The 13,288-nt window shown below is 42.7% G+C and overlaps 1 protein-coding gene across 3 annotated transcripts in view; it reads right to left on the bottom strand.

Moving 5' to 3' along the window:
- SPC25 (SPC25 component of NDC80 kinetochore complex) overlaps positions 1-13,288 on the bottom strand; it is a 450,334-nt gene that overhangs the window by 81,868 nt on the left and 355,178 nt on the right. For all 3 annotated transcript variants that reach the window (XM_044075589.1, XM_044075588.1, XM_044075587.1), the window contains exon 5: positions 5,646-5,744. In XM_044075589.1, coding sequence (XP_043931524.1) covers positions 5,646-5,744 — 99 coding nt within the window. The remainder of the gene's footprint in view (positions 1-5,645; positions 5,745-13,288) is intronic.

Here is a 13,288-nt window from a genome sequence, read left to right as displayed (position 1 = left end):
GGTACATAGACCAAGATATGTGCTTTGCTTTTCCAAAAAGTTAAAAAAATTGCACAATATCAGCATTCCTTCCCAAATATTTAATTATGACTTTGATATGCACTATCAACATTTACACTGTTGGAAAGGTCAGTGTCTGCTGAAAAACTTTCGCGTTTACATTTTTAGTGTAGCTCTTATAGTTAAAGAGTTATGAGCATTTGTTTTCTGTATAGTATTACAAATGGATTTTCTGAAAATGAGCTCAGGCTGCACTGTTCTTCCTATGGTGGAATTAAGCAGGCAGCTTTTCCTGAGCTGCTCTGGAGTGAATGAGTTAAGCATGGTAAACAAGAATAGAGTATAGTCAATAGAAGTCAGGGGGCTGGAAGGAGGGTAACCAGGACTGCAACAGTGAATACACTCTTAACATCTACATTTATGGTAAGTGTACACAACTGTACTATGCTCTTCGTGTTTCACTGTTGCAGTCATCACATTTGGGCAGATTCCCAAAGCTAAGGATGGGAGGAGGTTATTAGATAGCATTAGGACCAGCTATAAGGCCCTGCAAGACTGCAGTGTCAAAGTCAGATCTGGATTTAGAAAAAACTGGCAAGTGGTAACGCTTGGTGAAGGTATGTACAGAACTCCAGGTAGCAGCTTCTAGGATGTCCCTGGTAGGGAAACCTCTGAGAAAGGCTGTAGAGGTAGATGCAGCCCTGGTTGAATGTAGTCTTATCCCCTGTGGGGTAGGTTTTCCATGGTGCTTATAGCAGAAATGAATGCAATGGCCTATCCACTTAGAAATGGTTTGCTTTGAAATGGCCTTTCCCTCTGCCCCTGCAGCAAATGCAACCAGCAGCTGTTGAGATTTCCTGATGGGCTTAGTCCAGTCCAAGTAAAATCTAAGTTGTCTGTGCACGTCCAAGGAGTGCAGTATTCGTTTCACTTTGTTCTGTGGATTAGAAAAGAAGGTTGGCAAATGAATGGATTGATTAAGGGCCACACTGGATACCACCTTGGGCATAAAGGAGGGATTGGTCCTGAAGGACACCCTGTCCGCATGAAAGATGACGAAAAGCCCCACTGCTATGAGGGCCTGTAATTCAGACATCCTTTTTGCTGAAGTGATGGCTAGAAGGAAGGCTTTTTCCAAGAAAGGAATTTCAACTCTGCAGCTGGCTCAAAGGGAAGTAGAGTGAGCTTTTCCAATACAAAGTTAAGGTCCAAGGCTGGAGTAGGGGCTCTCCTGGGTGGTCTTAAGTTTTTGGCCCCTCTGAGAAATTGCTTCAGAAGTGGATCAGAGAAGAGGGGTGGCTCTGTATTGTAATGTGCTGAAATGGCTTAGGCATGAATTTTGATGGAAGAAAAGGAAAGGCCCTTGTGAAGCATCTCAGTTAAGTAAAGAAGAATATGAGGTCAGTTGGGCACTGCTGTGCCCATCCCTTGAGTTTGGCTCCAGGAACAGAATCTTTTCCATTTTTCAGCATAGGATTTTCTAGTACTAGGCCTCCTTGCCTCCAGAATGACATCCATCATTTGTTTACTGAGGGATGGTAACGGAGAGATCAGGTAATTAGCCAGGCTAAGAAGCTGTGGGTGCAGAATCTGGCCCTCCTGCTGGGACAGCAGGGCAGGGGTCTGAGGCAGGTGCCATGGTGTCAGCAGTGACACACTGTGCAAGAGGGGTTACCAGTGTTGGCATGGCCAGTCCGGTGCAATCAGTATTGTCCTTGGTCTGTCCTGTTTGATCTTTAGTAGCACTTTGGAGAGGAGAAGCAGAGGGGGAAAGGCATAAACTAATAGGTTTTTCAAGGTGAAGGACAGGGCATCCACTTTCCATGCTTGTTTGTGGGGAGTCCTTGTGCAGAATTTGTCCAATTGGGAGTTCTGAGGGGAGGCAAACAGTCTATCTCTGGGCTCCCCCATTTGTTTCTCAACATGTTGAATAGCTTTGGCTCCAGTTTCCACTCGTGTGGGTCCATGAGAATTCTGCTTAGGTCTACCAGTGTATTTAGCTTTTCTGGCAGGAATTGAGCCTGTAGGTGCACTTGGTAGCTCATTTGCACTTGGTAGCCCAAGGCTGTGTTCCACAGAGTCATGGCTAGCCTGAAGAGAGGAAATGAGTGGGTTCCCCCAATGCTTGTTTATGTACCACATAACAGTGTTGTTGTCCGTCTTTATCAATAATTGTCCTGGAAGAATGTGGTCCTTGAAGGCCGCCAGAGCATTCTGTACAGCTAACATTTCTTTTTCATTGATATGCAGGTGCATTTGACTTTGGTACCATTTGCCCTGAATGCACTGCCCTGCCAGGTGAGCCTCCCATGCATAGTCAGATGTGTCTGTTAGGTTTGGGCAGCAGGGGGTAGAGTGAATGGCAGTTCCTTGTTTTGGTGGCAGGCCTCTGCCCACCAAAGGAACAATTTCTTTAGACAATGTATGATCGGAATAATTGATTCTAGATCCTGAGAATGTTGACACCATAGGCTTTTTAGATACCGTTGTAGTTTTTTCATATGCAGTCTTGCATATGGCATTAGTAGAATGCAAGAGGCCATGAACCCCAGGGCTTGCAGTAATTTCATTGCAGGCTGGGTCTTTGTTGCCAGTAGTTTGAAGTAGGCTGTCAAATGAACTTGTTCCTCTGGCGTGAGGTACGCAATCCGGGAAGTTGCATTCAAGCTTGCTCCCAGGAATACATTTGTTGGCAGGGTACAAGATGTGATTTCTTTTCGTTTATGGTGTACCCCAGAAAAGTCAGCAATTTCTTTACAGATGCCAGATAATTTAATAGTACGTCCTGGCTTTCTGCCTGAATTAGACAATTGTCCAGGTATGGGTATATCTGAATATTTCTTTGCCTGCAAAATGCAATGACTGGAGCTAGGCACTTTGTGAATACCCTCGGTGCAGTAGATAAGCCAAAGAGCAGTGCAGAGAACTGATAGTGCATGTAGACTGCTCTGAAGCGTAGGTATCTTCTGCAAGATTCCCTTATTGGGATGTGCAGGTAGGCTTCCTTTAAATCCAGTGTTGCCAACATTTTTGCCTAGCATGGGAAGTAGCTGATGGAAAGTTAGCATCTTGAATTTTGGGATTACCAAAAATGTGTTTAGAATAGACAGGTCCAGGATAGGACGCCATGAATTGTCTTCTCTGGGCACCAGGAAAATTCTTGAGTAGAAACCTTGCCCCCATTCTTCTTCTGGGACAGGTTGAATTGCCCTGATGTTTAAAAGAGAGAGAACTTGCTTTTGAGTCTCTGCCCACTGATTTGAGGGTAGAACTGGCCAACCGTTTGGGGTTGGTAAGGAGTGGAAGTGGAATCGGTATTCTTGGGAAACCGAACCCATTTTTCCTGGGTAATGAGTTCCCAATTTTTTGCATGCAGGTCAATCTTTCCCCCTAAAGGAACAGCCAGGTGACCAGGGCTTGGAGGGTTTAAAGTTAAGTCATTGAGACAGTTTACCATAGGGGGGAGTCTTACTACTCCCTGCTTTGGAAGTGGGAGCCCCCCACTGCTTAGTCCTGTGAGCACCTTGGGACTGAAGCCTGGGTGTTCTGTTGGTTCTGGGTTTGGACTAAAGGCCTGGAAGAGGCAGGAAAGGACCAATTCTTAGAGAGTCAATGCCTACTAAATCTGGGAGGCTGTACTTGCAGGAAATCTTTAACAGTTTGCATAGATTTAGCTTTTTCCTCCTCCTTTTTAAGTACTACTTCTGCTTTGTTGCCAAACAGGCGGTCTTGGTTTAAGGGAGCATCCAGTAATTTAGCTTTAACATGATCTGTCAAAGATTGCTCCTTAAGCCAAGCATGCCTTTTAAGTACAGACCCAGTGACAGCAGCCCTGCAAGATGCCTCTAATGAATCAAAACCACACTGCAAAGTATGTTTTCCCAACTTGTTTAGCAGAATGCATTAAATCCAGTAATTCTTTATTTTCAGCACAGTCAGAATCAACATCATTTTCTGTTTAAGCAATCCAATGATATGCTGTTGATACTTTAACATGTGAAACTGGCCTAAGGCCCTAATTGCCAAAGTTGCCGAAGTGTTTTTGGCAGTGGTAGCCTTAATGCCCTTGGGTCCCTGTGAAATAGTCTCGGGATCAGCAGTAGGATTTTTAAAGAGGAACTTGTGAGAGTCAGGTACCCTGTAATACCTATCAGGTTTTCTGGGAGCAGGAGGTAAAGTGTCAGAGGCCAGGACAGAGTCCAAGAAGAAATCATCTATACTGTCCAGTACAGGAGGGATAGCTACAGGCCTGTGTTGAGGCAGGAGTAAGAATTCCCTACGCTTCTTTTTGGAGCCAGAGTAATCCTGGCTTTCCCCAGCGTAAATGCTCCCTAAGAGTATGCAAGGTTTCACCAAAAGAGAAATCCTCTGGAGGGGAAGCAGAGGGAATGGAGTCCTCTGCATCAGAATCCTCACAAGTAGATAAGGGCAAATCCTGGTCATCAGAGAAAACAGTAATCTCAGAATCCTGATCAGAAGAATCAGGAGGAAAATCAGTCCTAGGTCTCTTAGAGGGAGAAGGGTGGCTTCTCCTGATTAGAGTAATAAGGTCTTCAGCCATTCTTACTTTTTTTTAGGCATAGGGGGCCTGACCATGCGGTTTGGGTGTCGGTTTTCTGGGCATGGATCGAGTTTTAGGCCTTGAAGAAGACGACGGCATTGCTTTAATATGCAAGTCAGTAGGCCTGAATACACCCTCAGAAGCCGTTGCCTGCGCAGCGGCTCTGGACGCATCCAATACAGAGACATCCGTAGGTTTCACAGTAGAAGCATCTAACTCCATGGTCACACTACAATGGGGAAAAGGCCATATATAACTTTCAGTGAAATGTGTATCAGTGAATTGAGCTTTCAGTGAAAAGTGCACACTAATTTGACTTTCAGTGAAATGTCCTAGACCCAGGCCAGATATACTACTTTCAAGGAAGGAATGTCCTCTTCTAAGTCATCCAGACTACGTCAAGTTTTTTTCCCCCCATTTCACTTAAAATGGAAAAGGACTGGAGAAGTTTTTTTTTTCTTCTATTTTGTTTTTTTCATACAGATTTTGTGAAGTACACTATATGAATGGGCTTCACTGATTACGAGAGACCAGTGAGCCCCTCCATACTAGCAAACATACTTAATGAGGGCTTAGATACACCTAGTAAGTAGTACAACCACGTTATGATTTATAGCCAAGTAGAAGATGCATTTTTTTCAGATTTACACTTTGAAATTTGCCTCACATAAGTCAGTTGTTTCTCTTGTTGATACAAAACAGCAAAAAAAATTGAATACATTCAAGCACAACGAATACTTGTAAAGATAAAAATAATATGGCAGAAAGGTAACCATAAATATCAAAAAGGGGTAAGGGATTGTTATTTAAAGATGACCACATGTGGGGAAATGAAAACATAAAAACAATTACTTTAAATGTGAATTGTGGCTGCAGTTCATGTTTCCACTATCCAACTGCAACAGGTCCACTTTAGATTATGAAAGAGTAGATATTTTACAGCTAATAAGGCTTAGGAAAAAAATCCTGTATATACAAATCCACTCATCTTAAAGTAAATAATGTAAAGTGTAAAAAAAAAAAAAGGCATTCTCCCATTTCTTAAATTTCACAACCCAAAAGATCTGCCAAAAAAAATTCTTACCTTCATAATCGCCATTGTCATTTATTTTAAGTGTGAAAGTGTAGGCAAGTTCAGGATCTTTGTGACTAATGCTTCGAAATATAAACTGAAGTTGCTCTCCTACGGGAAGAAACCACATAAAAAATAAGTAGAGGGACAACAAGAGACATGATAACCACATTGCATTTCATTTCTACCGTCAGATCAGCGATTTCTGCTGATTATGCAATCCACAAAGAACACCAGATAATTGTGTGAGCACAGAGGACTGTTACAACGCAAGTGCAGTTTTCTGCCTTAAGGATGAAAGTAGGATATGATTTCATAAGGTGGAAGGATCGTGTGTGTGTGTGTACCGAAGGCTATCAACATAAATAAAGTACACCTTTCCTCATACATAATTACACTGGAGTTTATCTTTTCTACTTTCCCAGAAACAGGCTTCATATTTTTGTTCTGAAAAAGCTCAAATGTATAGACTCACAATGATAACACTGTGATAACTAGAGGATTAAAAGTGCATGATTTTCATGCAACAGAACATGAGTCACCACGTACTTAAGAATTCCTGCTATTTGAAAAGTAACATTTGGTACAAAAAATGTCAAGGTTGTTTTTAAAAAAACTCTACATTATGACTGTGGTTCACTTTCTGAAAGCAATGCGATTCCTTGTTCCGTTAATGCATATAACTTGTTGTTGCTCAGTGTCTTCCCATTTCAACTTTGCTGCCTTGTTGTTCTAGTGAGGCCTAAACAGTCAAACAGATAATCACATACACAGATCTCAAGACAACCATGTCTCACAACTAGGCACGAAGCTTAGGAATATGGGTTTCTAACTGCATACTAAGGTCCCTGGATGTTATGAACACGCTTGCTGGAAATTACCCAGCAAAGCAGTGGCAGAATCAAAAGGATGCTCCACAGCAATGAGTAAACTATCAAAAGGATGCTCCAGAACAACGAGTAAACTATCAAAAGGATGCTCCAGAACAATGAGTAAACTATTAAAAGGATGCTCCAGAACAATGAGTAAACTATCGAAAGGATGTTCCGGAGCAATGAGTAAGCTATCGAAAGGATGTTCCAGAGCAATAAGTAAACTATCAAAAGGATGCTCCAGAGCAATAAGTAAACTATCAAAAGGATGCTCCAGAGCAATAAGTAAACCCAGAGCAATAAGTAAACTATCAAAAGGATGCTCCAGAGCAATAAGTAAGCTATCATCCGATTCCACATCAGACTTCTGAGGGCAAAATGTTGTAATGACCGGTACCATGTCAGGTATCACAGCAGGCTGTACCCTGTGCTGCAACTCGTGCTGTAACTTTTTGACAACAAAGTGAGGTATACAAAGATTAAAGACACCACAGAAGAAAGCAGCCTGCAGACTGCACAGCAGCAGGAGGTACAGGATGTCTCACTCATATCACACCTGTGCTCTTCTGTCATCAGTGTGCTCCATTAGTTTTGTTTCTTAACTTTATGAAGAGAAGTCTCTGTACTTCTCTTTTAACTCATTATTAGATCAATAATCCGTAACGTCTTGTAGGTAAATGCTAGTCAGTAGACTATTCCATGCCTGGCCAACAACCATACAGTGACAAAAGGCAAGAACCAAACCCTGTACACCTTGTGTCTGCGAGGTAAACACTAATCATTATGCCATCCCTCAGCCCCAAGGGTGATGCCAACCCTCAACATCAGGCCTTCTAAAATATTTAACTTACAAAAATTTTTTTTTTTTTTAGATTTCACATCCAAGCCTGTAAATTATTTGTCCTCACAGCAAAAGTGTTCTTGTTAACTTTATAACTGCCACTGATCACGTCTAGTCAAAATATCTGCCTGAAAGCAGCACCCTAAGGGAGCTCTCAAACAGGGAAAAACCTTCTAAAAAAATGACATTTTAGGACTTAGGTTCATAGGTAGGTACTAGGCTATTTGCCCGAAGGCATTTATAAGCCTATCCAGAATGTGTTGGCTTTTGCCGCCCCCTTAGATTAGTTCCCTGTGCATCTGTCCAGCAGAGCCATTGAGGTGATCTCTGGGGTAAACTTTCCGTTTCCCATCCACTTGTCAAGGTTTCTCTTGAAGAGGGTTAGCGAGGAGCTCTGCTTAACGTAGATTGTTCCAGAGCATGGGAAGTCTCTGGGACAGGAATCTATCCCTCCAGCATATCCTACTTATTGTTGTGGTGAGGTTTAGATCCCTGCAGCGTGTGGCTCAAGGGGATATAGTTTTCTTTAGGTGGAGCATGTCCATCAATTCTGGGTTGGACATGGCCTTGTATGTCAGACAGAGATCACATCTGAGTAGGCGGTATGCAACAGAGTATAGCTGGAGTTTCTTAAGTCGAGCTGCATAGGGCATCTGCTTGAGGCGAGTGATCCTCTTGGTGAGGTACTTCTGTGGTCTTTCCAGTTGTTGCAGGTGTCTTGTAAGGTACATCCCAAATGGGGCATTGTACTCTATGATGGGTCTGATGAGTGATGCATAGAGGGGCCCACTGACCTCTTTCGATCTGGATGCAAACCCTTTTGTGATTAGGTGGGCCACATAGAAGGATTTTCTAACCACTTTGGCAATGTGATTATCAAAGGAGAGGTTACTATCTACTTGGGTCCCCAGATCCCTTATTACATCTTCCGTATTTAGGGGGCTACCATCTGTGTGGTAGTTTGTGGGTACTTAGTTTTTCCCAAAGGGGATGACTATGCACTTTTTGGCATTTAGCTTGAGGCCATGGTTTTGACACCAAGTATCTGTCTCAGTGAGACCCTTTTGGAGGATGTTTGTGTCAGCCGGAGAATCAATTATAGCCCCTAGTTTGCAGTCGTCTGCAAACTTGGTCAGCCATAGTCCTCCTGTGCTTGTCTGTACCTCTGAAGTATATGCCGAGCAGGAGGGGTCCTAGGACTGAGCCCTGGGGAACGCCACTTGTAACCGGTTTAGAGTCAGACCTAGCTCCCGCAACTCTTACCATGTGGGTTCTGTCCGTAAGCCACTTGGCAACAAATCTCATGACGTAGGGGTTTATGTTCAGGCTGGTGAGTTTGTCTATAATACCTAAGTGGGGAATGGTGCTGAAGGCCTTTGCGAGGTATAGGTAAGCTGTGTGGACCACCTTTCCCCTTGCCTATAGCCTTGGTAATTGTCTCAAAGAAGTCCACCAGGTTTAGGAGGGATGATCTGCCCTTAAAGCCGAACTGGGTAGGGTCCAGTGTTTGCAGGTTTCCAATGTCTCTGTTAATGAGATCCATGATGATGCGCTCCACAGCTTTACAGACCAAGCTAGGCAGGCTTATAGGGCGATAGTTCCCGGGGGTCCGTTGTGGCTCCACCTTTGTGGAATGGAATAACCGTTGCTGTGCGCCACTCTGTAGGCAAATAGTCTGTGGAGAGGCTGAGTTTAAACAGTGTGTTTAGGTGAGGGGTTAATTCATCTTTGAGCTTGTGTAGGACGCAGCCTGGGACACCGTCCAGTCCCACTGATGCTGTGTTTTTGACTTTGGAGAGGGCAGTTTTAACCAGAGTGTCTAATTTCAGGGGCACTACATTCTTCTGGTATAGTTATGGGTCCTTTTGAGGGTGAGGGGGGTGAAGTTTGCACTGAACCTGTCTGCCAGAATGTTGGCTATGTCGGTCGGTTCAGTGTATTTTGTGCCATTCTGCACCAACTCCGAGCAGATCTGAGAATTACCACTTAGATTCTTGACATAGCTAAAGACCTTGTGGTTATCTTTGGAGTCCATGGCAATTTTTCTTTCGAAGCTAGCCTTGGATGATTTTATGAGGGATCGTAGTTTCTTGCTGATACTGATCAGGGATGTCTTTTTTTACTCTTTTCTGTACTAGTTTCCTCCTTCTATTGTATAGCTTGTTTATGGCAGGGGTCCACCACACTGGTTTCCTTTTCTTGGAGGAGTGAGTCTTGGTTTTGTTTGGGATAGCACGATCCATGCATTTTTGTAGGTGCCCACAGAGTGCATTAGTAAAGGATTTTGCAGCTTGGACAGCGTTATCCTTTAGCATGGGGGCTTTGAATAGGAAATTTTGTCTTAAATCCCTGTAAACCTGTCAAGAATTCTTCAACCTTCCAGAAATTTAGGAGTCAACTCCTTCCCTTACAAAAAAAAAGGAAAAGGAAAAAAGAAAAAAAAGCTGACCAAAGCTTTTGACAATTTCCAATTCAAGTATAGTAGAAACATAAAATAAACTGAAAACAACCCCCATGTCACCCGCTGGGTTGCCAACTGACTCTCAAATAGGATGCAGATAATCATAATAGGGGCAGCTACCTCGACAGATCAGTCAGCAGTGGGGACCCCCCCCCCAGGCATCTGTGCTGGGACCTCTCTTGTTTGACATCTACTTTTCTGAAGTAAAAGCCAGTACACCAAAGGCCTTTGGCTGACTAAGTTTGCAGATGACTACAAGCTAGGAGCAGTCATTGAATCCCCAAATAACAATCATCCTGCAGGAAGGATCGTCTCAGATAAACAACTGGTATCAAAATAATGGTCTGAAGCTAAATGTTAAAAAATGCATTATTGCATCCTTTGGGGAGTCATCTACTCCAGGGAACTACCACATTTACAATATGCCCCTTTGACCAACATTGTCTATTGTTGCAAGAAAACCCTTCTATATTATATAGCTTATAAACAAAGGGATTGTGTCAAGATCTAGGGATGTCATTCTCTTCTGTCTAAACCTCTTCTGCAACTTTAACATAATGGTTTGGAGGAACAGGTATATTTTGCAGAGGATAATACTGCTGTGGAACAGACTCCCCATCTACATAAAACAAAGTTCATCCTTGTCCATTTTCAAGCCCAATTTAGGTCTATGGTTTACCCCAGAACTGCCTCCTGTATTACTACTGGACAAATGTAGCTCCTAAAAGCTTTATCCCATGCATGGGTCCCCTGAAATTATCTATAGTATGATCCCAATTATTCTAATCAGGGGTTAAATATACAATTATTGATCACAGGATGCGTAAGGCCAATCTATAACCAAACGGGATAGATTATTTTGAGCACAAAAAGGGAAACTGGCTAAGCTTAAAATGGCTCATAAGGGCAGCTTGCCTTCTACTTCCCTACGAAAGAAAAAGAAGAAGAAAAAAACATAACTGCCATTTTCCATGATTTGGAAAATAGTTCAGCATGGCTCCAGGACATTCTACACGGAACAGTGGAATGGACCCCAACAAAGCATACTTCAATTCTAGGATATTTCCTGCAAGGTAACAACACTTAAATCTGGAAAGGAGAAAAAAAAAAAAAACAAAAAAAAAACACAACAGCACTTGCCAATTTCAGGAATTTAAAGATCTTATTTCCACCTAAGAAAATTATCTTTGACCTTGAAATTATTTTCACAGATGGATGGGGATATTCAGAAGGATTAAAGCCACCACACTGTGCTAAACAGTGCAGGGTGGGGTGGGGGTGTATGAAATATTAAGCAACAGCTGCAAATGTTTTTTTTTTTTTTTTTATTAAGAATGATAGAGGGGGAAAGGTAGCAAGGAGCAAATGCAAGGAGGGATAAGGACATAGGGAAGGAAGCAGGTTCAGACAAAACATACAATATAAAGAGATGGCTGACAAGACACAGGCAATCATACATTTCTATAAAAGAAAAAACATGTTAACATATTCACAGTTACAAACATTATACACCACATATAGTCTTTTATACAATTATCATAAATCCGGCATTACATAAACTGATAAATTCCTGCCTTCCCTTAAACCTCACTCCTCCAAAACATTATTATGCATGCACTGTTTCCACAATTTCCAATGCAGTTTGATCCTATGCAGAGATTTCCACTTCCAGTTCTTTTATCTCGGTTACAATATTCACTATCAAATACAGTTGGTTTAGACTGATTTCCATTTTCTACTAATTGGAAAAGTAAAGTACTGATACAAAGGAAGACGGCATGACAGTAGTGGGAAGCAGAATGATGGAAGGTTAACAACTGAGGAGGGGGAGGAGGACTAGGCTAAAAAAAAAAAAAAAAAAAAAAAACCCAGAGGATGGGGAGTGACACATAAAACACATAAGAAAAAAACATGAAAATGGTGAAAGACTCTGGTTCAGAAGGGCTGCCTTACAGCCCACCCAGATGTCACTCACCTCTGTAGCATCCACCATAAGTGAGCGCTGCTTCTGGTAGCCTGAAGAATAAGGTCAGTCAAGTGTCTACATTATCCACACAAGGAGATGCTCCAGGGGGTGTCAATGCATGCATTCAACTGCTGGTCCACCTCAATCGTCACCAACTTTTGCACTTTCCAGTGAGTGATACATGGGGTACAGTCAAAACCACTCGGAGGAGAAACCTTTGGCTCCCTCCCCCAGGATGTGGACACAGAAGCTACAACTAAGTTCACCAGCTCATCTTTCACAGGGTATCCTTTGTTACCCTACAGAGAAGCAGGCCTGGGGGCTACCTGCGATCCAACAGCAGGTACAATCACCACTGCATCAAAGATATGTGGTCACTGTCTCACCACCACCTCTAATGAAAGACCCTAATGAAAGAGAAAAGCTTAAAGAGGGAGACAAAAACAACCACAAATGCAAGAAATTGGTATACTACAATTTATTTAAATATTAAACTATAAGTTCATCACTGCCTAGAAAGATTAGGCAGGTCATCCAATTGCATATGCTCTTCTTGGACAATGTAAAAAAATAAAACTGACAAAAATTAGTATTAAAAATGCCTGGCAACAAAAGATTGCAGAATGTACACAGCTAAGCCAAGTACAGAATGCTTACAATAAAAAAATTGGCTATTTCTCCCTAACCTTTGCCTCCCAGTACACATGCCTCACAAGGTCACCAATATAACAATGACACTGCATGCCAAGCTCGAAACACAGGATACTGCAAGAGATAGTTCAAAGGATGCGGGTCATCAGCACAGAGGTAATTCACAGAGGTGGAAAAATTCCTAGTACCCTTGTTGGGTGCCAATGACAGGACCCTCATTTCTAGCAGTGGCCTGATTATGGGAGCTGGGGTAGTGGTGACCGCCTAGGTGTCTGCAGGGGATGCACCAGATTATTACTAGCACGCCCCATTACTGCAGTGCAGTGACTCAGTAGTGTGACTGGTTTAGTTAGCAGAACACACATGTATATCTATTCTTCATATATCAGATCTGCAGCTGTGACGGCCTTCACCAGAAAGGACATATGTGCCCATAAGCTATAGAAAAAAAATAGCATGTGGTAGTCTGTGTGCAAAGTCAGTGGCAGTGACAGGATTCAGCCTTGTCACGTCTGCCTATGTTTTCAAAGATTCTACTGGTAAAGTTCAGCAAAACAAGGCATAACAAACAATGTCAACACGTTACCAGTGGTTGACGATGACGACACTATGCATGTGGCACAATCCTACATTAGACAGTTAGTGTAAGTAATGCTAACACTGGACAGCACACAAGCATCTCCACAGTTCAGACAATGGTAGAAAGGCAAGGAGAACCTCTAGCAGCATTGGATGCCTGTCTTAACCTCACTCAAACTACACAGGAGTAACCACCATAGATGGCAACAATCACCCTCATTGCCTTCTAGGTGCAGGTACGGACAGTGGGGGGAGGGACGTAGGTGACCATCACTGCCAAAACCC

The sequence above is a fragment of the Protopterus annectens genome, chromosome 6.part1 (assembly GCF_019279795.1).
Source record: "Protopterus annectens isolate FY-2018-M chromosome 6.part1, PAN1.0, whole genome shotgun sequence".
Lineage (NCBI taxonomy): Eukaryota > Metazoa > Chordata > Ceratodontiformes > Protopteridae > Protopterus > Protopterus annectens.
This window is presented reverse-complemented; position numbering and strand designations above follow the sequence as displayed.